At 37.0% G+C, this 25,940-nt stretch overlaps 1 protein-coding gene across 2 annotated transcripts in view; it reads right to left on the bottom strand.

Moving 5' to 3' along the window:
- Positions 1-25,940, bottom strand: part of SOS2 (SOS Ras/Rho guanine nucleotide exchange factor 2) — a 109,201-nt gene that overhangs the window by 35,826 nt on the left and 47,435 nt on the right. For both annotated transcript variants that reach the window (XM_056134293.1, XM_056134294.1), the window contains exons 5-8: positions 16,600-16,806; positions 12,959-13,102; positions 9,559-9,669; positions 4,473-4,571 (exon numbers count right to left, since the gene is read on the bottom strand). In XM_056134293.1, the coding sequence (XP_055990268.1) occupies positions 4,473-4,571; positions 9,559-9,669; positions 12,959-13,102; positions 16,600-16,806 (561 nt within the window). The remainder of the gene's footprint in view (positions 1-4,472; positions 4,572-9,558; positions 9,670-12,958; positions 13,103-16,599; positions 16,807-25,940) is intronic.

The raw sequence follows: 25,940 nt of genomic DNA, 5'->3' as shown, positions 1-25,940 counted from the left end.
TTTTCATTTTTTAAGACCATACCCAGCAGAGCTCAGGGCTTACTCCTGGTTTTGTACTTAAGGATCACTCCTGGTGGGCTTCAGAGACTATATGGGGTGCCAGGTATTGAACTCTGGGTTGGCCATGTGCAAGGAAAACACCCTACTGGCAGTACTATTGCTCCAGCCCTATTTTATGATCTTAAATAACCTTACTAGAAAATTTGTGATAAATTTTCCTATATTCCAAGAATAACCTAAAAACCTTTTAACAATGATTCATCTTTTTCAGCAAGGGAATAATAAATATTGCTTTGAATTATAAAACAGTATCATTGTCTTTCATTTATATATCCTAGAAATTATTCTGCATATGGATCACAAAGTCATATTATATGTAACATTTTCAAACACATATTCAGAAGTCTATCAAAAATATTAGCAATATAAATAATTTAAATGACTGCCACTAAAAATAAAATCTTAATCTCTGGATTTAAAAAAGTCAAAAGACTTAATAAATAGCTCCAGTGATAAAGCACTAGCTATGCATTCTAAGGCCCTGAGTTCAATTCACATGTGCATGGTTACACACACACACACACACACACACACACATACATGCACACATGCAAGCACACACACATACAGGAGGGTAAAGAAAAAAGATCACAGAGTTTTTGGAAAGTATCAATGTTTGTCAGTTTGACTTTTGTAGGTGAATATCAATTTGCTCAAGCAGGCACCAGTAATGTCTCCATTGTGAGACTTGTTACTATTTTTGGCATACTGAATACCTCACGGGTAGCTTGCCAGGTTCTGTTGTGTGGGTGGGATACTCTTGGCAGCTTGCCGGGCTCTCTGAGAGGGGAAGAGGAATCAAACCTGGGTCGGCAGTGTGCAAGGCAAACGCCCTATCCGCTGTGCTATTGCTCCAGCCAGTAGGTGAATATAACTAGTAAAACAAATGATTTCACCTCTTTAGAGATTTCTTACAAAAGGAATGCTTTCATTTTCACTGAAATAGTTCTTTAGTAAATACAGATGTTGATGATATAAATTGTTTAATTGCATGATTTTAATTCTTTCTGTTTTCATTAATACAAACCATAAAATTATCAATAATGAAATTCTACAAAAACAAAACTGCTTTTCAATTTCAGTGTATGAGGAAACCAAATTTCTATTGTCCACCTGGTCTTGAGGCTCTAATAAAATGGGTTCATTTAAATGACTATGCCATTTCCAAAAACACATGTAATAGTTATAAGCTGTAAAAGAACGAAAAAATCTGTGGAGGGAACTTAAAGCACAGTATTTCCTATTGATAATGCATTCGTGGCCGTGAGACATCTTATCAGGACATCTTTTTATGACATTTTATTATCTCATTCCTACTTTGGACAAACTTGCAGGCTATTGAATGTAGCCTGCCCACAGGGCAGAGTCTGGCAAACTCCCCGTGGCGTACCAAATATGCCAAATACCAGTAACAATGATAGGTCTCATTCTCCTAAAGAGCCTTGAATATAATCTCAGGGCTAGGATGAAAGAGACGTTACTGGGGCCTGCTCAAGGCAATCGACGAATAACAGGATGATGAATGAATGAATGAATGAATGAATGCAATTCCATTTCAATTTTCTTTAAAGGACAGAAATGGAATTTCAAAAATCAGGACTTTTTAAGTCCCAACTGTAGCAAATATTCCGAACTCTATTCCCTCTAATTATAGTCGGTTTGACGGTATAATTAAATTTATGCTACAATAAAAAGAAAAACACATACTGTAAAAATAAGCCAAATACCACCTACAAAGAAAGAACATGGCTTTCATTTATTATGTAGTACAAGGGTATAATTTTAGATGATTTTCTATAACACAGTAGAGGGAAAGGCATTTGCCTTCCATGCAGCTGTCCTGGATTTAATCCCCTGTACCCCATTTGGTTCCCTGATCAAACCAGGAGTAACACCGAAAGTGCAAAGCCAGAAGTAAACCCCAAGAATTTCTGGGTGTGGCGTAGGGGATGGAAGAAGTCATAAGGCTCCTAAAAGGTGTATGTGTGGGGAATTTCCTAGAGATAAAAGTATATGAAATGGAAGCTCCCTGAGTGCAGAACCAGGAGTGAACCTTGAGCATCGCTGGGTGTGGTGCAAAATCCCCCAAAATAAAAAAATAAAAGAAAATGGTGAGAGACTTAAATAACAATGAAAGGGTATCTAAAAAGCCTACAGAGATATTCATTCATTAGACCACACGATAGTATTATAAATTTCAGCAACTCTGGCTTTATTTCATTTATTGAAACATTTCTTTTGTAGTTCCCCCCCCAAAAAATGGAAATTTATCTTGTATCAATAAACTAGACTAGATGATACTCCAATGTATGAATTTAGCAGAATTCAAAGTAGATTATTAAATAGATACAAATATATACTTATGCAAGAATATGATTATGGTCACTTGAGAAATTTTTTAATTTGAAGCCAGAAGCCAGAAATGTAATCACCTGGAAATACACATACAGAGCAACAAGCACTCTATGTATTCTGATAGAGTTCCCAAGTAGGAAAACTCCCTGGCATTTTCTATTAAATTTGAAAGTATTCATGACCAAGTGATTCCATCCCTGAACCGATACTAAGGAGATATAAAATGCTAACAACTGCTATCCCAAGAAGAGGAACACAATCTTTAAGCAGAAAGATGCCTTGCCTCTAAGAGTCAATAAGAAAATATTAAAGTTGGAGAAGAAAACATGTGCTAAGAGTTATGTTTGAGAACGTCCATCCATTACAAGTATTATCAGCAAATCTCTGTTCATTAAGTCGAAAAGGAGAAAAATACATGTAAAACCCTATTCAAAAATGGAAGCAATTAAACTGGAATAATATATACCACGAATCTCACAAAGATATGAAACACATAAAAATACTAGTTGGCTTTTATATAAAGTTGAAGCGATTAGTTTTTTAGTTCTATACATGTCATTACATTAGAAGAAAAGTAAGGAAACAACTGTCACTCAAATCAGCATCATACCTTACCTCTGGTGTCTATACATTGTACTCACTACAAAATGTTCATTCTTAGAATTTTTTCCTTTATGTATCATAATAAAGTTCACTATATTTTAAAAACTTTAGGAATTAAATTTGTTGTTTGGGGGCAACATTCAGCCTGGCCAAGTGCTGGAATGTTATTTCCAGCAGTACTTGGGTGACTCTGTAGTGCCAGAGATCAAACTCGGAAACCCTGCATGTAGAACATGTGCTTCAGTCTGTTCAGATATTTCCCCAGCCCAGGAAATCAACATATTCTTATGTTCATTGATCTTTGAAAAAAATCTTGAATTTAAATACGATCTTTGAAAAATATGTGACTATGGTCCAGCTGAAAGAGGAAGAATATTATGCTGCATGGGAGGAAAAGCAAACTTTCAAGATGCTTTTCTTGATAAACTGAAATAAGCAATGTTTAGAACAATGTGATGTGTAAGAGACAGCCTAGGGGCTCAGGCACTTGCTTTGCATCTGGCTGATGGTTGTTTCATCCCTGGCACCATGTACACAGCTCACCATGCACTACCAATGATGGGAGCACAACGCCTGGACCAGGCCTGAGCATCATCAGGTATGACCACCCCTCTAAAAAAAAAAGGTACTGATTACTTAAAAGTTAACAAACTTTTGTATGTATCCTGTATCTCTAAAAATAAATGAAAAAGTTGGCAGTTGGAGTAGAGAGGGTGCTTGCCTTACATATGGCTAATCGGGGTTTGATCCCCAGCATCTCCTTATGGTCCTCTGAACCCAGCAGGAGTGACTCCTGAGTGCAGAGCTAGGAGTACACCCTGAGCACTGCCAGGTGTAGTCAAAAAACAAACAAAAAAAATTAATGACAAAGTAAACAAAGTTTTACAATGTTAGAACTTCTAGATTATAATATTGAAATGACTTTATAAAGATAATTTTCCTTTCTATTGTACACTACTTAGAAATCATATGATGACAAGAAATATAGGGTTTTGTCTATGGTTTGTAGGAAGAAGGTAACCATTTAAAATATCTTTTATAAAAAAACATAATGCTGGGAATTGAACCCAGAGCCTTGGAAAGCCACACCCCCAGATATTTTCTTTTCATGAAAAGTATAAAAAAATGCATATAATCAAAATTTACAAACTAGTGTTTTGTTTTTTATTTGAAGGTTATACCCAGCTCTTCAGGGTAAATTCCTGGCTCTGTTCTCAAAGGTAACTTCTGGCAGTGATTGGGATAACATATGTGGTGCCAAGTACAGAACCTAGGTTAGATGCATGCAAGGCAAGTATGTAGCTTAACTGCTATGCTATCTCTAAAAATCTAAGTTTTAAACTTCATGAACACATGTATTTTAGTCAATAAGCATCTTTAACTTCAGTCAGTTAGCCCGGCAAGCTACCGAGAGTATTCGATATGCCAGACACAGTAACAACAAAGAATCTTACCTTTAATAATTCAAAATAGTGCCAACAATGATATACTGGCACCAACATAAGGCGTGGAAGGACATAACGAACTGCCTCTTTAAAACCATCAGCAATAGACTGCAAAGTAAAAAGATATAATAGTAGAACTCTGATATTAAGGATATAACAGTATAACTTAACAAAATGAGCATTTAAAAATTTAAGATAAACATCCAAACTAAATGAAAATCATGTTTTATAATAAAACTGAAGTGCTAGAAATCTAGTTTTTTCTCCTATTCCTCCACTATCATTATTTAAAAATATATACATATATTCATTTCTAAAACAGGCAAAATAATGTTCACAATAGAACTTTACATTTTTTCTTCCAAAGTTTTGGCTTCCTTATATTCAAGAAAATATGAAAAGCTATGTAGGCTATCTCCATTTTCAATGTCATCATTTGAAATGTTTTAAGTTCAAGTAGTTACAAAGGATATTTTTTGGGAGATGTTAAATATTACAAAAGTGATTTAAATACATTGTGTCAGTGGATGCTTAAATAAACTTCAGGTTCATTTCATTTATAAATTTGTAAAATGTACCTCAAAACTCAGTTTACAAACTCAATTTTTACTGTTAAACATATCAGACTTAATTTTTGGAGCACTGCACTGTCACCGTCCTCCCGTTGTTCATCAGTTTGCTCGAGTGGGCCCAGTAATGTCTTCATCGTGAAACTTGTTACTGTGTTTGACATATAGAATACGTTATGGGGAGCTTGCCAGGCTTTGCCATGCAGGCGAGATACTCTTGGTAGCTTGCTGGGCTTTCCGAGAGGGGCGGAAGAATCGAACTTGGGTCGGCCATGTTGGCCGCATGCAAGGCAAACGCCCTACCCGCTGTTGCTATCGCTCCAGCCCAATTTTTGTAGAAAGCCAGATTTCATTAAGTTCAAATAGAAATACTGTCAGTTTTATGTACAGAAAACATCTTAATGACTCTGTAACTGCTTTTTAATATAATAATCCAGATTTAAGAACTTTACCAACTTCCCCTCTCCTTTCAGCATCCCACAAATGAGAAAGCAATTTTTAAAAAAAAAAAGTTAATATTTACCAGTGTAACAACCATCTCGCTTATTATTTTATTTTATTTTATTTTGCTTTTTGGGTCACACCTGGCGATGCTCTGGGGTTACTCCTGGCTTCGCACTCAGGAATCACTTCTGGCAGTGCTCAGGGGACCATATGGGATGCTGAGAATCAAACCCGGGTTGGCCACATGCAAGGCAAACACCTTACCCTGTGTTATCACTCCAGCCCCTTGCTTCTCAATTCTTAGGAAAATAAGACATTGGCAGATATGACAGGGCATTCTAGTTACCATGAGTTTTTAATTGAATTATCCCAATGCTTTTTATAGTACTTAAAAATTCTTTTGCTTTGCATTCAGTGATACTTAATAATACTTCAGAAGCAATGCCTTTGTTTTTCTTGGTTGGTATCCTGTAGATTTTCATATGTTGAATCAAAACATAACAGAACAAACAATATGGCAAGAGGCAAGGTGTAAGAGAAAAATGGAAAAAAAAATGCAAAAATACAAAGGGGGAAACAGAATGGAAACTGATTCCCTTAAGACAATCTGTGACCTGACATAGCCTGCGAAATCTTAGCAAACAGGTAAAGCTAAGCATATCCCAGTTCTGAAAATTGAGTCTGTAGAATGTATAATTTTTCTAAAGTCTGTAGGAGATTTGAAAGTCATTTAAGTTGATTTTAAATGTCATTAAACTTATTTAAACTGCCTTTACTTATTATCTCCATCAAATAAATAAAGACATGTGAATAATCTGACATTAAACAATACATGTGAATAATCTGACATTAAACAATATATCTTCAGGGCTGGAGAGATAGCACAGCAAGTATAGCAGACCCTGGTTCTATCCCTGGCACCACATATGGTTCCATAAGTCCTGGCAGAAGTGATCCCTGAGCACAGAGTAACAGTAAGACCTGAACACCGCCAGGTGTGGCCCTCTAAAATTTATATATATATATAAATCCTCATAGAAAGTCCTATAATTTTCATGTGTTAACTTGTTAGCATGTTGAAGTAAATATTACAATTTTAAAAAGAATTACAACTTTGTTCAATGGACCTGTTATTAAAAATATACATTTTACTACAGATTAATTTCTTTCAGGATTGATATTATTTTAGTCCCAAATTAACCCTAAATAAACCCATAATGTATTATTGCTATCACAATATCAATGTAACCCATGGGAATATTAATTTTTTCCATTTTATATTTATGTATATTTTGGGTTTAGGAGTCAAACCCAGTGGTTGCTTACTCCTGGTCTGTGCCCTGGGATCATTTCTAGAAGTATATGGGGGCCATATGAGGTGTTAGGGATTGAACCAGGGTTGGATGGGTGCAAAGCTAGTGACAATCCCTGTGCTATGTCTACATAATTCTAAAATTACTGTTCAGTTAACAAGGTTACGATAGTATTAAGGTTTATGGTATTGATATGCTAAGTACCCACTACCACACTTAAGTGTCCAACTCCCTTAATATACATTTTATATATTACTTTACTTTCCTGAAACTAAGATGAACCTTTACAAAGTTTTCCTACTTTGCTCATAAGTAGCAATGGCAACTAAAGTACATCCTAAAATTTGAATGCCATATATATTCAGAGTGTAAGGAGTTCTCTAATAATACAAATATTTGAGCACTTAGTATGTGCTAAACATGCATAGTGTAGTCCTATTTACTTTTCATACTAACCATAAGAGGTATACATTATTAGCGTTTTATAAAAGAGCAAACTCTGTCTCAAGTAATTGGGACTTACACACTGTAGCACTGTCCTCCCACTGTTCACTGATTTGCTCCAGGGGGCACCAGTAATGTCTCACAGACTTGTTTTTGGCATACTGACTATGTCACGGGTATCTTGACAGGCTTTGCCGTGAAAGCGAGATACTCTTGGTAGTTTGCCGGGCTCTCCAAAGGGGGTGGAGGAATTGAACCCAGGTCAGCTGCATGCAAGGCAAACGCCCTACCCCCTGCGCTATTGCTCCAGCCCGACTTACACACTATTAGTTATTAAATTCAGAAGATCTCACTCTAAATCTCATATTTTTAAAGTGTGCTAACTGTTTATCTTATACTATAATGCATCTTTTAAGAGTTAATACAGTACAAGTGAAGATGTTCTAAAGTATTTTATTTAATTCCTTCAATTTCACTGAAAACCTGGGACCAATGGCTTAAATAAATTAGGTCCTAAACATTCAAATGCCACAATGTTATTTATTCCTAAAAAAATAGGAATGAAACAAGAAATATGTGATTCTTTTAATGAACACACAAAAAAATTATAGGTAAATTATATCATTTTATAGTGTTTTTTATATGGCATATGAACTTACAAGATTTAGTTTTACAACATTATTTCTTCATTGAATTAAGTTTTGTGATTAGGCATAATTTTTATTCTAATATGACAAATTTTTAAATGAAACAGAATTAGAATATTTCATAGTAGTGAAAGGGAAGACATGAAGTTCAGTTCTGAACATGTAACACACATATGTGAACAAATGCATGCACACATGTATACACTGTGCTCAAGAGAGTTTTGGTTTCAGAAAAGAAATAAGAAGTCACCAGCATAAAGATAATAACTAAAGTAAATAAAAGTTCATATGGATAAAGCCATCCAAGCAAAGCAGAGGGGCACAAAGCAAGATCTATTAAAATAGAAGTTAAGTAACATCTGCAATTAAAATAAGAACTGGGAAAATATAGTATCTGGAAGTCAAATATGTAAGGACCAATGAATACCACATATAAATATATGAAGTCAAATTATCTACTGGATTTTGCAAATTAAATCTTTTACAAAATAACTTCCATTGTCAAGGTCAATTTTAAGTATTGTATTCTAATTTGTAGTTTGATAAAGAATGCTAAAAATATGAAGACACATGAACATAAGTAAAAAAAATGAAAGAGGGAGAACAGAGTGGAGATGCTTATCTGGTTATTTCACTTATTAATGTATTTTATTTTTTAGGTCATGTCTGAGGGGTGTTCAGGGCTTAATTCCTGGTTCTGTGCTCAGGGATCACTCCAGGTTGACCTGGGGGAACCATATATGGTGCTGGGGATAGAATCCAGAAGGGTCATGTGAAGGCTATATCCTACTCTTACGTTATTATACCCTACTTGCTGTATAATTGCTCCAGCCCCTATTTGGTTATTTTAGAACAATAAAGATTTGACCATATTCATATACTAATGGAGACTAGCCAGTCTAGATGCAAGAATTTTGTGCAGCATCAAATAGCCAAAGAGTATCAATACGAAAGTATCCTTCATAAAGTGTTGATGGAGTGAAAATATAATTTTATTGGTTCCTTATTTCAATTTATCTAACTGCATTAACTGACTCAATTAGCTTGCATGCTTGTCCTTAATGTATTTATTTTCTTTTTACTGTAGTCCAGAATGAGGAATTAGTATGTATATATAAGGATATTTTTCATTTATTTCATAATTGATTTCAATTATGTCCCCTGTATAAAGTAAGATCCTGAAATCTCTCTCCATTCTTGTGACCATATTCTAGATCTACAATGTACCAGACTTTACTATTCTATCGAAAAGTACTTGATACTAGAAAAGAAAATATTTCCACTTAGGAGTTAAAGTAATAAAACCGCAAGTAGGGAGCTTGCCTTGTACATGGCTATCCTAGGTTGAATCCCTAGCACCCATATGGTCCCTTGAGGCCTTCCAGTAGTGATCCTTGAGCATAGACCCAAGAGTAAGCCAGCCCTGAGCACCTTTAGGTAAAAGCCCCGAGCCACTCTGGATATGACCCTCCTTTTTCTCCAAAAGTTAAAAACATTTCCACATTGAAAATAACGAATGAATAAAACATACAACAGACAACTAAAGGCTATCTAAAAATAGGCTTACGACACTTGCTTTATGAAAGTTTCTTAAATGCCACTATTTGAAGGATGAGATGGTTAACTATTTCTTTAACAGATTTCTTTTAAAGAAAAAAACCATTCGACTTAATTTTACCTGAAAGTGTAGAGTTACTGCAGGCCTGGCCATCAACTTACTGAAATGTTCATTAAACTCTGGTGAAAGAATGTCTTGTGATAATGTTTCATAAGGATCAAATGCTTGCTCCTATTTTTTTTTAAGAAAAGAACAAAGTGTTAGGCTTGAAGAAACATCTTTTCTACTAACATGCCACAAACTACTTGACAGTTTTTTATTCAAGTCTTCAACTAGGTTTCAGAAATTTTTACTACTATGAGTTAGGAGCAAACAATAACTATGGTTATAACTAAAAATATATTAAAAGTAAAAATAATAACTTTGAGCAAAAAGAAGCTACTAGCCTTAAAGTAGGTCACTGACTTTCGTAGTCACAAATAAAAGACTATTAAATGTTCACATACATTTGGTCTCAGTAAATAAGTGTATTTATTTATTTATTTGGTTTTTCGGCCATACCTGACAGTGCTCAGGGTTTACTCCTGGCTCTGCACTCAGGGATCCTGCTGGTAGGGCCTGCAGACCATATAGTGCTGGGGATTGCACTCAGGTTGGCCAAGTGCAGGACAAGCACCCTATTCAATGGTACTATTGACTCAGCCCCCCAAAAATGTAAAATAAAAGGCTGAGATTTGGAATTTCAGTTAGGCTTAGGTAGGTTGAAATGAGTTTACACTTAAGATCCTTTCAAAGGAAGCAAAAGGTGATCACTGCTTTATCTACATGTTCAAAATTAGGAAAAGCAAAGACTAATAACAGTAAGATGAAAAAACAGAAACTTGGAATCTTGTCTAAAACTTATATGATGTATTAATTAATAATCAATATACCAATGCTTAGTTTGGAACTAACACCTTTGTTTCCTTTCTGTATTTTAAAAATATATTTAAAAAATATTTTTCAAAAAACAACAAGTACTGGCAAGGATTCAGAGAAAATGGAAACCTCTTCCATTGCCAGATTGTAGTCAGTCCTTTCGGAAAATAATTTGGCAGTTCCTCAATCAGCTAAACAAAGAATTACCATATGACTCAGCAATTCCACTCTCCGGAATGCTAAAAAAAAAAAACAACTGAAAACATGGACTCATATACTTATATGTCAGTGTACCCTTGGGTATTATTCACAATAATCAAAAGGTAACATGTGCTCACCAGCAAATGGAAAAACAAAATATGGTATATACACACAACAAAATATTTTTCAATCATTAGAAAGGGATGAAGTTCTGATATAAGCTATGACACAATGAGACTTGAAACTATTAAGCTAATTGAAATAAGCATATTATAAAGAGTGTGGGTCTACTTAAATATCAAGACACAGCAAATTCACAGAAGCAGAAAGAAGTAAGCAGAGGTTAGAGGAGGTAAGAATATAGCTACAGCTGAATCAGTACAGTGTTTCTATTTGGAGTGAAAATATTTGTCAGAAATAAAGATTATGAGTATAAAAAACAGTATGATCTTATTAATGCCACCTGCACACTTAAGAAAAAGAGGTCCCACATACTAGAGCTCACCTGGAAAGAAATTTGGCAAAGTATATAAAAGTTCTAAAAATATATCTAGCACCTAGTGCTACAGTTACAATTCCAGGAAAATAAACTAAAACAATTATTAAGTTATAAAGACATGCTGCTATATTATTCTTAAATAATTAAAATAACCTATATATTTATTAATAGCAGATAGTTAAAATAAAGTCTCCACATAATATGGTTTCTTTAGACTTTAAAAATTAAGTTGAAGTATAGGTGGGGAATACAGAATAGACTGGGCATGCACTCAATCCAATTTAATTCCAGGCAACTCTGTATCATTGGGTGTAAAACTGGAGTTTCCTGAATGGTGCTAGGTGTGGCCCTACTGGTCCCTAACACCAACTCAGCACTGAAGGGTCTGAGCAGCGCCACATCCTTGGGCCTCCCACTGAACTCTTAAGACTGCGCTGAGGATTGTTGGAAGAATCCTAAGGCTGCCTGATCAGTGCCTGTGAGGCATTTCCATCCATTGTAAACAAACAAATAACATCGCATTGAAGCATATTTAGTAATATAGGAAAATATAAATGAGTGAAAAAAGCAGGTTGTAAAACAGCAAGATTCTATTTCTTTCAAATACAAGAAAGTTTATAAAGATGCGTATTCATAAGGATGAATAATAAATGCAAAAACGTTTAACACATACAAAGTAGGGGCCAGAGTGCTAGTATAGTGGGTAGGGCATTTTCCTTGCACACAGCACACAGCCCACCCACATTCAATGTCCAGCAGCCCATACAGTCACCTGACCCGAGTCCTGACAGGAATGATTCTTGAGTGCAGAATCAGGAAAGCCCTGAGTACAGCTGGGTGTGACCCACGAACCAAATAAATAAATTTTAAAAATAAATTAAACACACAAAGTCACAATTTCATTTGTATTTATATTTTTTAATCTTTTATAGTGATCTACAGTATTTTATAAAAGTTATTTAAAAGTTAACAAAAAGATATCATTTTGGAGGAATTTTGTTCTGTTTTGGGGCTACATCCAGTGATGTTCAGGGCCTACTCCAGACTCTGTACTCTGGGATCACTCCCAGAAGGACTTGGGGTGACCCAACAGGGTGCTGGGGATTGAACCAGGGTCAGCTATATGCCCTACCCATTGTATTGTTTCCCTGGCCTTTGGGGGTAAAAATGAAAACCTTTTAATCCTTGAAAATTAAAACTGAAATCTATGTAAGCTGAATAGCGACTGATTCATTTTCTTTTACTTTATAAGCAACTGCCATTTAAAACTCTTTTTGATATAAATATGATCATATATATATACTATAATTTCCATCTAAATATAGGCAATGTAATCTTAGCTTGTCACTGTCACGGTCACTGTCCTCCCGTTGTTCATCAATTTGCTTGAACGGGCCCAGTAACGTCTCCATTGGAGACTTTGTTGTTACTGTGTTTGGCATATCGAATACGTCACGGGTAGCTTGCCAGGCTCTGCCGTGCGGGCGAGATACTCTCGGTAGCTTGCCAGGGTCTCTGAGAGGGGCGCAGGAATCGAACTTGGTTCAGCCATGTTGGCTGCGTGCAAGGCAAACGCCCTACCGCTGTGCTATCGCTCCTATTGATTACATTTAAGGATTTTTACTTTTTTATTTTTTGAGCCACATCCAGTGTTGTTCAGGGTTTACTCCTGACTCTGTGTTCAGAGATCAGATCTAGCAGTGCTAAGGGGACATATACAATACTGTGGATCAAACCAGGGTCAACCACATGCAAGGCAAGCACCTTATCCAGAAGACAGTCTCTCTGGCCCTTAAGTTTTTTAAATAGTACTCAGCAGTGTCTTTTAATTTTCGAAGAATATCTTACTACATTTAAAACAGTGTTTAAGATTTCAACGAGAATATGCAGTCGTAAACTTACTTCTGCCAAATCTTCGAAACAGCTGCCAGCTAAGGGATGAGGACTGCTTTCATCAGTCATTTCAACTGTATCTTCAATTAAACCTAAAAGTTTCACAGTCAATTCATGTATATCTGAAATGTTACTGAAAATCTTTTCAATATCCTGGAAAAAAAAAGAAAAGAAAAGGGTAAGACTTGTGAGGTTAAAGTTTTGTAAAGATATTACTTAATGCAGGAGCCAGAGAATTAAAATGTTTGCCTGCATCCTGCTGACTCTGGTTTAATATTGCTGGCACTGCCAGGGGCTATGCCTGAGAACACAGCCAGAAACAGTCACTGAGCACCACTGGCCATTACTCCACCAACCCCCCCCACCCCAAATTACTAAATATAACTAATGTGTTAGGTTATACCCATATTTATATACTTGCATATTCCAAGAGACATTTTACCCTTACATGCATATTTGCATATTCCAAGACAGATATTTAAAATCTTAGGAAAAACGGGGGAAAGGAGGTGAAAACACGTATTTGACTTGCACGTGGCTGGTGGGGGTTCTATCCCTCAAGCCTCGTATGGTTTCCTGAACTCTGCAAAGCATGACCCCTGAGCGCAGAGCCAGGAGTACGCCTGAGCACTGCTAGGTAGGTCCAATAACCAGCACCACCCCCCCAAATCCCACCCCCCGTAATAAGAAAATGAAGTATCTTGTACTAAAACAGAGAAAAAATAAGGAAAATCAAAATTGTAGATTTAACAATTCTAAAATTTCATATAGATGTCTCTAAGCAATGTCTACAGAAAGAATCCAGGCATGTTATTTTTTTTTTTCTTTTTGGGTCACACCTGGCGATGCACAGGGGTTACTCCTGGCTCTGCACTCAGGAGTTACTCCTGGCGGTGCTCAGGGGACCATATGGGATGCTGGGAATCGAACCTGGGTTGGCCGTGTGCAAGGCAAACGCCCTACCCTCTGTGCTATCTCTTCAGCCCCAGGCATGTTAAGTATTTTAAAATTAACTACGATCTGAAGAGCTAATCAAGGTTTTAAGCTCTGATTAACCACAAAAACAGTGATCAGAATGAAGATGTTTTTTCTTCTTTTTTAATCTTTCAATTTATTTTTTATTTAATTAAGAACCATTATTTTCAAAGTTATCAATAGTTGAGTTTTAGGTATATAATGTTCTAGCACCAAATCCCACTACCATTTCAACTTCCCTCCACTGGCGTTCCTACCCACCCATGTGGTGCCTCCACATCTGCCACCTTGACAGGTACATTTTAAGGGTTTGTGGTGGTTGTTTAGATCTCATGTTCTCAGTGTTGAGTCTATAGTTTGGATACATAGTTTCATCACTCTCCCACATTACCAGTATATCTGAGGCCAGTAACCCCTGTTCCCTCATTACTTTCCTTTCTCATCTTCTTCCTTACTTCCTCAATTTCTTTCCTTCTCTGTCCTCCTCCTACACTCTGGAACCAAAGATGATCTAAGCATCCCCCTCTTTATTACACTGCATTTCCTCATCCAATTGTTCTATATACCACAAATACATAAGGAAGATCTGACCTTGGATAAAATCTGTTTCACATTTTGTGGTCTGGTTCCTGGCTTTGAGGAAGGATTAAAGATTTAATTTAGACTCCCATGTGTGAATTTTATATGGGTTAAAACATGCTATGTTCTCTAAACACATATAAAGCATATAGCTGATTTCCCAGGTCACAGTAATTATTCATTATAACATCTTAAAGATGGAATCATCATGGGCAATGGATTCTGACAGACTTGAGTCTGAACCCTAATCCTACTGCTTACCCTGAATTAAAGCAATGACAGTAACAACAGCAAATGTTTCTTAGTCACTTTTTATGTTACAGGCACTAGTGCATTTAATATGTGATCTCGTAACAGCCTTACTACACAGGTACTATCACTCTTTTACAAAAATAAAGAGAAACAGAGGCTTAATTTGCCTAGAATAATATAGCTAATAACTATTTCCTAAGTTTCATAAGAGAATTAATATGATATGATTTCTGTAAAACATTCATGGCATTTATTAAGCTTTCTACCAGCATGAGCTTCTTAAAGCATAGATAAAAGGCCCAAAGAAGTAATTAAGACAAGCTTAGGTAAGATTCACTCATCAAATGTTTGCTGCATACTATATATACTCTGATTTCTGATGATATATCTCAAAAGGGTAAAAAAGAAAGAACCTTTCCCCCTTCTTTCGGTTTTGGAGTCACACATGTCAGTACTCAGAGCTTATTCCTGATGCTGCACTCAGAAATCACTCCTGATTGGCTCAAGGAACCATATGGGACACCACGGATCAAACCCAGGTCAACTGTTTGCAAGGTAAGTGCCCTACGAACTGTACTATCATGCTGGCACAGAAAGATTCTTTCTTATGAACTTAAGTATTATGTAAACTTTCTATACGATCAGAATTATAAAAATTACTTATGAATTAAGACTGATGGGATACAGAAAAGGTAAAGAAAAAAACCAGTTGCCAGTACTTATTTTTTATTTTTATACTACTATAAAAAACCCACCCAATTATATTATTAGACATATAAATAATACAAGTTCAAATTTTGTAACTTACCAAGTCATAACCATTTTTGTGTCAATTCGCTCACCAGTAATGTAAAGATACAACACTCATCCTTCCTATCTCACAGGCTTGCTATAAAAGCCATGCAAAACAGTAACACAAACAAAACACTGGATACTTAAGGCAGTATAATGTTAGAAACTAATTAAAACACATTAAAACATTCAAATTAATTCTTTTGGGAGAATGAAAAAAAGTAAATTATGTCCTAATCTTAGGTAGTCAACCAACAATGTCTTGAGCATCACTCCAGTTCACTGATGTAATACTTAGTAGGGGTAGAAATCAGGAGATAGAAGAAAGACTGAGTATTTAAAATTAAAAAAAAAAATCAAACAAGATACCTGGCTAAGAAAAAGTAAACCTCTACAAAGATAGAAAAGAAAATGTTTTTTCTCTATAACGGTACAAAAGAAAATTAATTGTTTTTGTTTTTTTAATTTTTAAAAATTTTTAGATTTTATCACTGTGAGATGTAGTTATATAAATTTTCATGTTTGAATTCAATGACACAATAATCAAAAAGACAGTATTTAGTATCTGTTTAATCTGAATTCCTCAGAGAAGATTTTGAAATTAGATAAAAAACCTCCCTGAACTTCAACTCAACTTATTCCACTTCTCCCATTTTCCAACATAGCAGTTTTTCTTAAAAAAAAAATAAAAGAAACTATGAAACTTAAAACTTTTATTATTAAAACTGCTCAAAATTTTAATTACTGTAAATTATTTAACAAAAGACAGGAAAGGACATCTAGATCATGCACTTTTTTGACACCCTTAAGTGAAAAACTGTAAATCTCAGATATTGTATAGAAAAAAGGACTTCATTCCATTATAATCCTCTAATTTTCATTATAAATACACTTATTGCATTAATATAACAATTTATATTTTGAAAATCCATAACTACTAATTAAAAGGCTATTTTGTTTTATATACTCATAAAATATATAGTAATTATGATTTTAGGCTGCTATTTGACTTTCAGGATATATAGAAATTTCAAATGCCAACAGGTACTTACAGAAGGTTTAAACAGTTCTCTGTCTGAAAGAAAAGCTTCTCGAAACACTTTTATGATCATATTTAGTTCCCGGAGATACTGTCTTTCTTCTGCAATTTCAGTTCTGACAAGGTCATAATAATTTAATTCACCTGAAGAACTAGGTTCATCTTCACAAAGAGAAACCAAACCTATGTCATCATCCTGATCAAACATGTCCATCAAAACCTGAGAAAAATAAATAAGATGTATAAAGTGTTTCTTATTTCTATAAAACTAGCCTCAACTTATTGGAATCAAACATTGTCAAAGACTGAGAGTTGTAATACAGGTTCATTTATATAAGAAAATCTAAAATAGGGGCTGGAGTGACAGTACAGCGGGTTGGGAGTTGCCTTGCAAGTGGCTAAACCGGGTTAGAACCCCAGCACCACAGATGGTTCCCTGAATCCTGTCATGAGTGATCCCTGAGTGCAGAGCCAGGAGTAAGCCCTGAGCATTGCTAGGTGTGGCTCCAAAACCAACAAAAAAAGAAAAGGAAAAAATCTAAAATAAATGAAATACTGTTTTTCGTTGCCTCGCAATGCACAGGAATTACTCCTGGCTCTGCACTCAGGAATCACTCCTGGTGGTGCTCAGGGGACCATATGGGACACTGGGGATTGAACCCAGGTCGGCCACGTGCAAAGCAAATGCCCTCCCTACTGTACTATGGCTGCAGCCCCAGAAATATGTGCACTTTAAGGCCACTGGAGTGCGTATCTGATGGTCCCACTCTGAGGGCGAGTCCAGGTGGATGTGGCTCAGTATATCCTATGCTGGGAGGATGCCTGTCCTGGGTTTGGTCAGCCTGCTTTGTACCCTGAGTTGTTGGGACTCTCTTGCCACGTTTAGATGATCTGGAGAATGACTGAAGATTATTTTTTTTTTAATATCAGCAGTCTTTTGGATCTTTGTTGAAAAGTTCTATGGTGTTCTTGTGACCAAAAATATGCTGTAGGAATTTAATTCTTCTATATATCAATTAGGCCGTGGTAAAATTACTTTGTAGAAGTCTTTTTGCTTCAAGTCTTAAGTTTCCAATGAGGAATCTGAGATCTGAGTTTCTTTTGTGTTTGCTCTTTGTTTTGGAGCCACATCCTGGCAGTTTTGAGGCTTTATGATAGCACAGTGGGTAAGCCGTTTGCCCTGCACGTGGCCGACCCAAGTTTTATTCCTCCCTCCCTCTTGGAGAGCTGGGCAAGCTACTGAGAGTATCCCACCCGCACAGCTGAGCCTGAAAAGCTCCCCAGGTGTATTCAATATTCCAAAACCAGTAACAAGTCTCACACTGGAGACATTACTGCTGCCCACTCAAGCAAATCAATAAACAATGGGAGGACAGTGCTACAGTGCTACATTGTTTTCGATAAAGGTTGGACTAGTCAAAATTCCCACCAGCAGTGAATGAGAGTCACTTTCTTCCCACATCCACTCCAACACTGGTTGACGTTGTTCTTTTTGATATGTGCCAGTATCTGGTGTGTGAATTGTTGTATCATTGTTGTTTTGATTTGATTTGCATCTCTTTGATGATTAGTGATGCAGAACATTTTATTCATGTGCCTTTTGGGCACTGGTATTTCTTCTTTGAGGAAGCCTGTGATAATCTCATCTCCCTATTTTTTGATGGGGTTGGCTGTTTTTTTTTTACCATGTTCTACCAGTGCCTGATATATCTTTGATATTAACCACTTATCAGATGAGTGGTGGGCAAATAATTTCTCCCATTACATAGTCTATCTTTGTATCCTGGTCACTATTTCCTTTGATGTGCAGAAGTTTCTTAACTTAATGTAGTCCCATTTGTTTATCTTTGCTTCCAGTTGTCTGGCCAGTGGTATTTCATCCTTGAAGATATCTTTTAGCTTTCATGTCACAGAGAGTTGTGCTTACATTTTCCTTTATATACCTTATGGACTTAGGTCTGATATCAGGGTCTTTAATCCATTATGATTTGACTTTTGTGCATGGCATCCACTTCATCTTTTTTTTTCTTTTACTGAATATTAACTTATTACGTACCTGAGGGCCTATCTCAGGGTATTCAACTCTATTCCACTGATCTGGGGTTCTGTCTTTATTCCATTCTAATTTTTATTCCATGCTGTTTTAATTATTACTAATTACATTACAGTTTGAAATTGGAGAAATGAAGCTTCCCATCTTCTTTTCCCCACGAATTGCTAGCTACTGGGGGAAGGAGGTGCTATTGTTCCATATAAATTTCAGGAGTGTTTATTTCTTTGGAAAATGTCATTAAGTATCCTGACAGGGACTACAATGAATCTGTACAATGCTTTGGGGAGTATTGACATTTTGATGATAGTGATCTTAATAATCCATGAGCAGAATGTGTTTTCATTTCCTCATGCTCTCTTATTTTTTGAAGTGTTTCAGTTTTCTTTATATAGGTCTTTCACTTCTTTTGTAAAGCTGATTCTGAGGTACTTGATTTTTCTGAGCCTCAATTGTGAATAGTATTTATTTAGGATCTCTCTCTTCTATTTCATTATTTGCATATAAGAAAGTTATGGGCTTTTTTTTTTTTTTGCTTTTTGGGTCACACCCAACGATGCACAGGGGTTACTCCTGGCTCATGCACTCAGGAATCGCTCCTGACGATGCCCAAGGGACCATATGGGATGCTGGGAATCAAACTCGGGTCGGTAGCATGCAAGGCAAATACTGCCCACTGTGCTATCACTCCAGCTCCCAGTCATGGGCTTTAATGTGTTGACTTTGTATCTGCCACTTTACTATACAAATCTATTGTTCCTAGAAGTTTTTGGTAGAATCTTGAGGGCTTTCTAATTCAAGTATCATCATTTGATCACTTGACATCCCGTTACTCATTGGTGCCAGTAATGTATCCATTCGTCCCTGTCACGTGCTAGTGTAGCCCAATGGCGTCTGTTCATTCTAGGAACACGAAGAGCCTCTAACAGATCGTTCAGGGTGTTGACAAAGAAGTCTGACCATCTTGGTGGGCGGACACCAATCTTTTGATGTCCTGTGGAATCCAGTCAGTAATGGCTCTAGTCCAGTGGTCGTCTCCAAATCTCTTTGTCTCCTCATTCATCCAGGTACCCGCCCGGCGGCAGGGCCCCTTCCCAGGGCTGCGTGTCTAACTAGATCCCCTAAGAATGGCTGGTTTTCACCCTTGGTCTACGGGGGACGGGAATTGAGGCACACCACGCGAAAGCAAAGCTGAACGGTTCCGGGCACCCTCTCCTCACTCATCCAGGTACCCGCTCGGCGGCAGGGTGCCTTCCCGGGGGCTGCACGTCTAACTAGATCCTCTGAGAATGGCTGGTTTTCACCCTTGGTCTGCGGGGGACAGGAACTGAGGCACACCACGCGAAAGCAAAGCTGAGCTGTTCCAGGCACCCTCTCCTCATTCATCCAGGTCCCAACGGTAAAGCAATGCAGAAGCCCACCAAGCTTACTTATTGAAGAGGCTAGCCCAGAAGACAACAACAGTAATGAAGTGCTAGACAATCTCTCTGACAAGAAGTTTAGAAGGGAGCTACTGAGCATGCTTAGGGAGCTAAAAGAAACAATGGAAAGCAATGCCAACAAATCTCATTATGTGTTCAGCCCATCTGATTTTCGCCTTGGCAAACAAGACAGCGTCCCTGATTCTTGACCATCGATTGAGGTCGGAACTCGGGATTCTTTCTCTCATTTGAGTGAAGCGAGACACTCCAAGCATAGCTCTTTCAATTCCTCTTTGGGAGACCCGAATAGCGTTCTCATCCTGTTTTCATAGGGGCCAGGTCTCTGAGGCGTATGTGAATGCAGGAAAAACAGTGGAATCGAAGAGATGTGCCCAGAGCTGGAGGTTCTTCATCCTCTTAGCTATTTCTTCGATGTTCTTGAAAGCGTTCCAAGCTACTCTCTTCCTCCTGTGCAACTCAGGTGCCAGATCATTCATCATGTTGACTTCTCGACCTAGGTATACATAACTTGCATTCGGAGATGTTCGTTCCGTTGAGAACGAATAGAAAGTCAGGAAGAGACCGTTTCTCATAAACATTGTCTTCATGAGATTCAGCTGTAGAACTTGTACTACTACAAGTATCATGTTATCTGTTAATAATGAAAGCTTGTCTTCTTTTTCTCCTAACTGGATGGCCTTAATATCTTTTACTTGACTAACTGCAGTGGCAAGTACTTCCAATACTATGTTAAAGAAAAGAGGTGAGAGTAAGCAACCTTGTCTTGTGCCTGATCTGAGAAGGGTTTCAGTTTTACACCATTGAGTATAATGTTTGTTGTGGGCTTGTGGTAAATAACTCTGACTATGGAGGAAAGTTCCTTCAATTCCCATTTTGTTGAGGTTTTATCATGAATGGGTGTTGATTTTGTCAAGTGCTTTCTCTGCATCTGATATAATAAAAAAATTTTATTGCTATGGCGTCAAATGACTTGTATATATTAAACCCTTGCATACCTGAGATGAATCCCACTGGGATCGAAATATATGATCTTTTTTTTATGAGTTATTAGATTCTATTTGCTAGCATTTCTTAAGGATTTTTGTATCTGTGTTCATCAGGGATATCACTCTGTAATTCCTTTTTCTTTTTTGTATCTCTTTCTGCTTTTGGCATCAGTGGGATGTCTGCTTCATAGAAACTGTGGGGAGTGTTTCTGGTTCTTCAATTTCCTGAAAAGACTGGCAGTAGGTATTCTTTAAAGATCTGAAAGAACTCATGAGTGAATCTATCTGGGCCTGTGGTTTTGGTTTTGGATAGACTTCTGATTATGATTTTGATTTCTTCTAAAGTGATGGGTCTGGTCAGATGATCCATATCTTTTTGATTCAGTCTTGGGAGGTTATAGAAGATCCAATAATTTATCCTTTTCTAGTTTCTCTCATTTCATAGCATAAAAATTTTCAAAGTAATCTAAGGATCCTTTGAATTTCTATGATACCTGTTGTAATGTTTTCCCTTTTTATTTCAGATTGGGTTTATTAAGGTTCTCTCTTTTTGAGTCTTGCCAGTCTTTATCTATCTTTTTTTAAAACTGGTTCTTGGTTTTATCGATCTTTCAGATTATTTTTTTGGAATTCCAGTTCCATTAATTTCTGCTCTGTTTTATTTCCTTCCTGCCTGCTTTGGGCTCTTTTGTTGGTCATTTTCCAGTTTCTTAAATTGTGCAGTCAAGTTATTTATGTAGGCCTTTCTTCCTTCCATTCATCCCTGATGAATACTTACATAACTATAAACTTTCCTCTTAACACCGCTTTGTTGTGTCCCACAAGTTCTGGGAGGTTGTGTCCTTATTCTTGCTTCCAGGAATCTCTTTCTCTCTGACCCACTGGTTATTCAGTAACAAGCTGTGTAACTTCCAGGTGTTAAGAGTTGTTTCTCCATTTCTACTTGTGATTAACTTCTATTTTTAGTGCATCATGGTCTGAGAAGATAGTTGTTATGATTTCTAGCCTCTTGACTTTGTGGAGACATATTTTGTATACCAGCATATGGTCTATTTTAGAGAATGTCCCATGTGCACTGGAGAAGGATGTGTATTAGGCTTTGGGGGATGAAAAGCCCTTCCCACATGAAAAGTCTCTCTTCCACTTCTTTCTTTTAAACAAGTATTTCCTTATTGAGCTTTAGTCTAGTTAACCTATTAAGAGACAAAGAGTGATGCTGAAGTCCTCAACTACTATTGTGATGTTTTCAATGTCTTTCTTCAAGTCTTAGGTGCGTATCCTTTCAGGAGTGTGAGTTCTTGCTGATGTATATAGCCCTTGATCATTAAGAAAAGACCCTCATGTTTTAGACAACCTTTTTGAACCTGAAGTCTTTATCATTTGATACTAGGATGGCCTGCCTGGCCTTTTTGTAGGAGTTGTCTGCTTGAAGAATTGTCTTTCAACCTCTGACTTGGAGTCTGTTGTTTGCTCTATTCTTGTAGGTAGCACATACTGGTTTCAATTTTCTAATCCATCCTGCCACTCTTTGTCTATTTGCTTGTGCATTTATCCCATTGATATTGAGAGATTATCTTCATGAAGTTTTGTGCTATCTTTCTGTAGAAATATGGCATATTTGTGGGACTCATCTTGACCTAAGTAGCCCCTACAGTTCTTGTAAAGATGGCTCCATGTCTACAAAGTTCCTAAGCTATCATTAGTCCATGAGGTTGTGTATCATTCCTTCAAATCTGAATGAATGTCTGGCTAGATAAAGTATTCCTGGTGAGGCATTCATTTCATTTTTCTTTTTTTTTCTTTTTTCAGAAACTTTTTCCTACCATTAACTTTGGGCCCAGAGGATTGTTTAGTAAATCTGCTATAAATCTTCAGGATGCTCCTTTGTATGTAATTTTCTTCTTTACTCTCACTGCTTTCCCTATGGTTTTTGTCTTCTGATTTGAATGTGTCTGGGAATATTTTTATTTGGCTCTATTTTATTTGCCAGGTTTACAGGCCACACCTGGCAATACTCAGGCTTACTCCTGGCTCTGAGCTCAGCAATCACTCCTGGAGGTGCTCAGGGGACTATGAGGAGCCAGGGATAAAACCTTGGTCAGTCCTACCCACTGTATCACTCCATCTCCTATTTGGGTCTCTTTTAGCTGGTAGGTACCCTTGGGTCTCCTGGACCTGGGTGCATGAGCTCTCCAGCTCTGAGAACTCAGCAATGATATCTCTGACTGCTGCTTCTTCATCAGGGCTGCCTTCCTGGCCCTCTGGAACTCAGATGATTCTTATATTGTTCCTCTTGAGTTTACCCCAAAATTCTCCTGAATGCTGTTCATTTATCTTGAGGCTTTTTTCACCTTCTGCTTTCTCTGGAGGCCTTCTGTATCTTGTCTTGGAGATCATGAATTCTGTCCTTAGCTGCTGTTACTCTGCTGTTAAGGCCTTACAGTGAGTTTTTCATTTCTCCTACCAAGTTCTGCTGTTGTCATTTCTGTTTGTAGTCTTCTCTTTCCTGCTTTCAGATGCTCTTGTGTTTTATTGAGTGCCTGGGTTCCACTGTTTCTTTGTGTTAAGCATCTTAAGGAATTTCACTCTTAAGTTCTTTTCAGAGATATTACATAGATGGCTATTACTGATTGAGTCTTTGTACACTACCCATGGTGGGGTTCTGCACTACTTTATCATGGTTCCCTTTGTAGTCTGGAGATGTATATCTTCCACTTCATTGTCAGTGTTGTTTTTGTGTGTCGCACCCCCACACCCACCCACAACTGCCAGGAAAGTCTCTGGCGGAGCTCTATGGAGGGAGGGAGATTATCTTGCATTAGCGGTTTGCCTGCTTTGGGAAACTGAATCTGACTTCTGATCTCCGGGCAGGACCAGGTTCTGAGACATATCTGCTTCATGTTTGGTGGGCCTATTTGGTCAGTGAAGATCTTTTCAAAAAAAATTTTTTTTTTTTTTGCCATTTGCTTGATTTCTTTGGTAAAATTTCTGTTTTGATCCTTGGTCCTTTTGAAGGGTCTCCTCAGTGGTTTTCAGGGACCAATGGATCATGCCCAATAGCATTTGGACTAACAGAGTAGTTCTGATGGTTAACTGCTCAGACTAGTGATCCACTGCTGCAATGGTCCAGCAGTACTAGGGGCCTTCAGGACTATAGCGTGGAGGGTCATTTGGTGGTGGTGACCACATCTGGGGCCTCAAGTATACAAGGCATGCACTCTATCTCTTGAAAATATTTCTGTGGTCCCTCTGACCATTTTTTAATCGATTTTTATACTGTTGCTGAATTTAGATGTTAAACTTTTGTCTGATATGATTCATCTAATACCTCCTTTCCTTTTCATACATCTTCCATTCACTACTTTTCATTTTTTTAAAAATTGAAACTATAATAAATAAATTACTCCTCTGTGCTCTGTATCACCTTAAGTTGCCAAAATAGTTCAGTATGTCATACAAACAAAATATTTGCTCAAATAACCGCCATATGATAATCCACCGGCAGGTTTATACCAATTAATCATCAGTTTTGCCATCTGTCCCAAAGATGTTCTTTATAGAAAAATCCAATTCAGAATCATGTGTTGTATTTAGTTGTCAAGTAATTTTTTCCTCCTTTAGTTTGAAATAGTTCCTCATCATTTGCTAAATTTTTATGATTATGATATTTTGGGGGATTATACCAATTATTGTTAAAAATGTCCCTCATTTTATTTTTGTTTTTCTCTTGATTTGATTCAGAATATAGATTTCTAACAGGAATATCAAATGAGCAACGTTATGTTCCTTTCATTATATTTTCTCACATGTGACAAAATCACAATGTTGTCATTACAGGTGATACTCATTTTGATCATTGGAGTAACTGAATCAAGGGTTGTCCATATTGTGTCTCACGATAGTATCACTTCATTTTTCTCCTTTTAACTCTATTCAAATGCACAGTCATTTTTATAATAGAACAAGAAATCATTCTCTATTATTAGTAGTACAATATAGTACATACATACATAGTATGATTTTGTTTGTTTGGGGGCCACACCAGCGATGCTCGGGGCTTTCTTTTGGCTCTGTGTTTAAGGACTGCACTGGGTGGTGCTCAGGGGACTATATGTGGATTGCGGATCAAATCCGGGTTAAGTTGCTTGCAAATCTGGATTAAGTTGCTTGCAAGGCAAACTCCCTAGCTGCTATAATATCACTCCAGCCCCACAGTATCATTTTCTCTTAAAGTCTTTTACCAGTTACATTTTATATATAAGGAATCCACTTTCTTTTTTAAAATTTAATTTTATTTTTATAAAGTAGTTCACAACATTTGATTACATAAAATAGTTGAACACCAATCCCACCACCATTACACCTTCCCATCACCATATTTTGGGAGTTTCCATCCTGAACCCCAACCCCTGGCCCAAAGCAGAACCAAAATAATTGATTTTGTACTGTTCATTATGAAAAACCATTGAAAATGATTCAAAAAAGTTTCCTAGAGGAAAGTGTGTGAAGATTGTTGTATTTCACCTAGGGGCCATTAAGCCCTTCTATAAGAGATTACTAACATGTTTTTAAAGGTTGAGCCTTATGTGCTTTAATATACATATATATGTGTGTGTATACACACACACACACACATACATATATGCATGTATCTGCAAAACTATTTCCCTCTAAAATAGGTTGCCTTTTACTTTATCCTCATCAAATGTGGTGCACTATTCTTGGAATATTAGTGGTGTGAGGTGTGAGGTATGAGATATCTGGAGGTTCTGGAGGGTTTTGGTTGCCAGAGCTGGGTTCTTGGGGCAGGAAGGGGAACTCTTCTGTCCCCTTCTGGGTTGCCCCATATGAAACAGCCCAGTGCAGGGTTCGGCCT

This window comes from Sorex fumeus, unplaced genomic scaffold (assembly GCF_029834395.1).
Source record: "Sorex fumeus unplaced genomic scaffold, SorFum_2.1 ptg000098l, whole genome shotgun sequence".
NCBI lineage: Eukaryota > Metazoa > Chordata > Mammalia > Eulipotyphla > Soricidae > Sorex > Sorex fumeus.
Note: the sequence above shows the minus strand (reverse complement) of the source record. Positions and strands in the feature narration are given on the sequence as shown.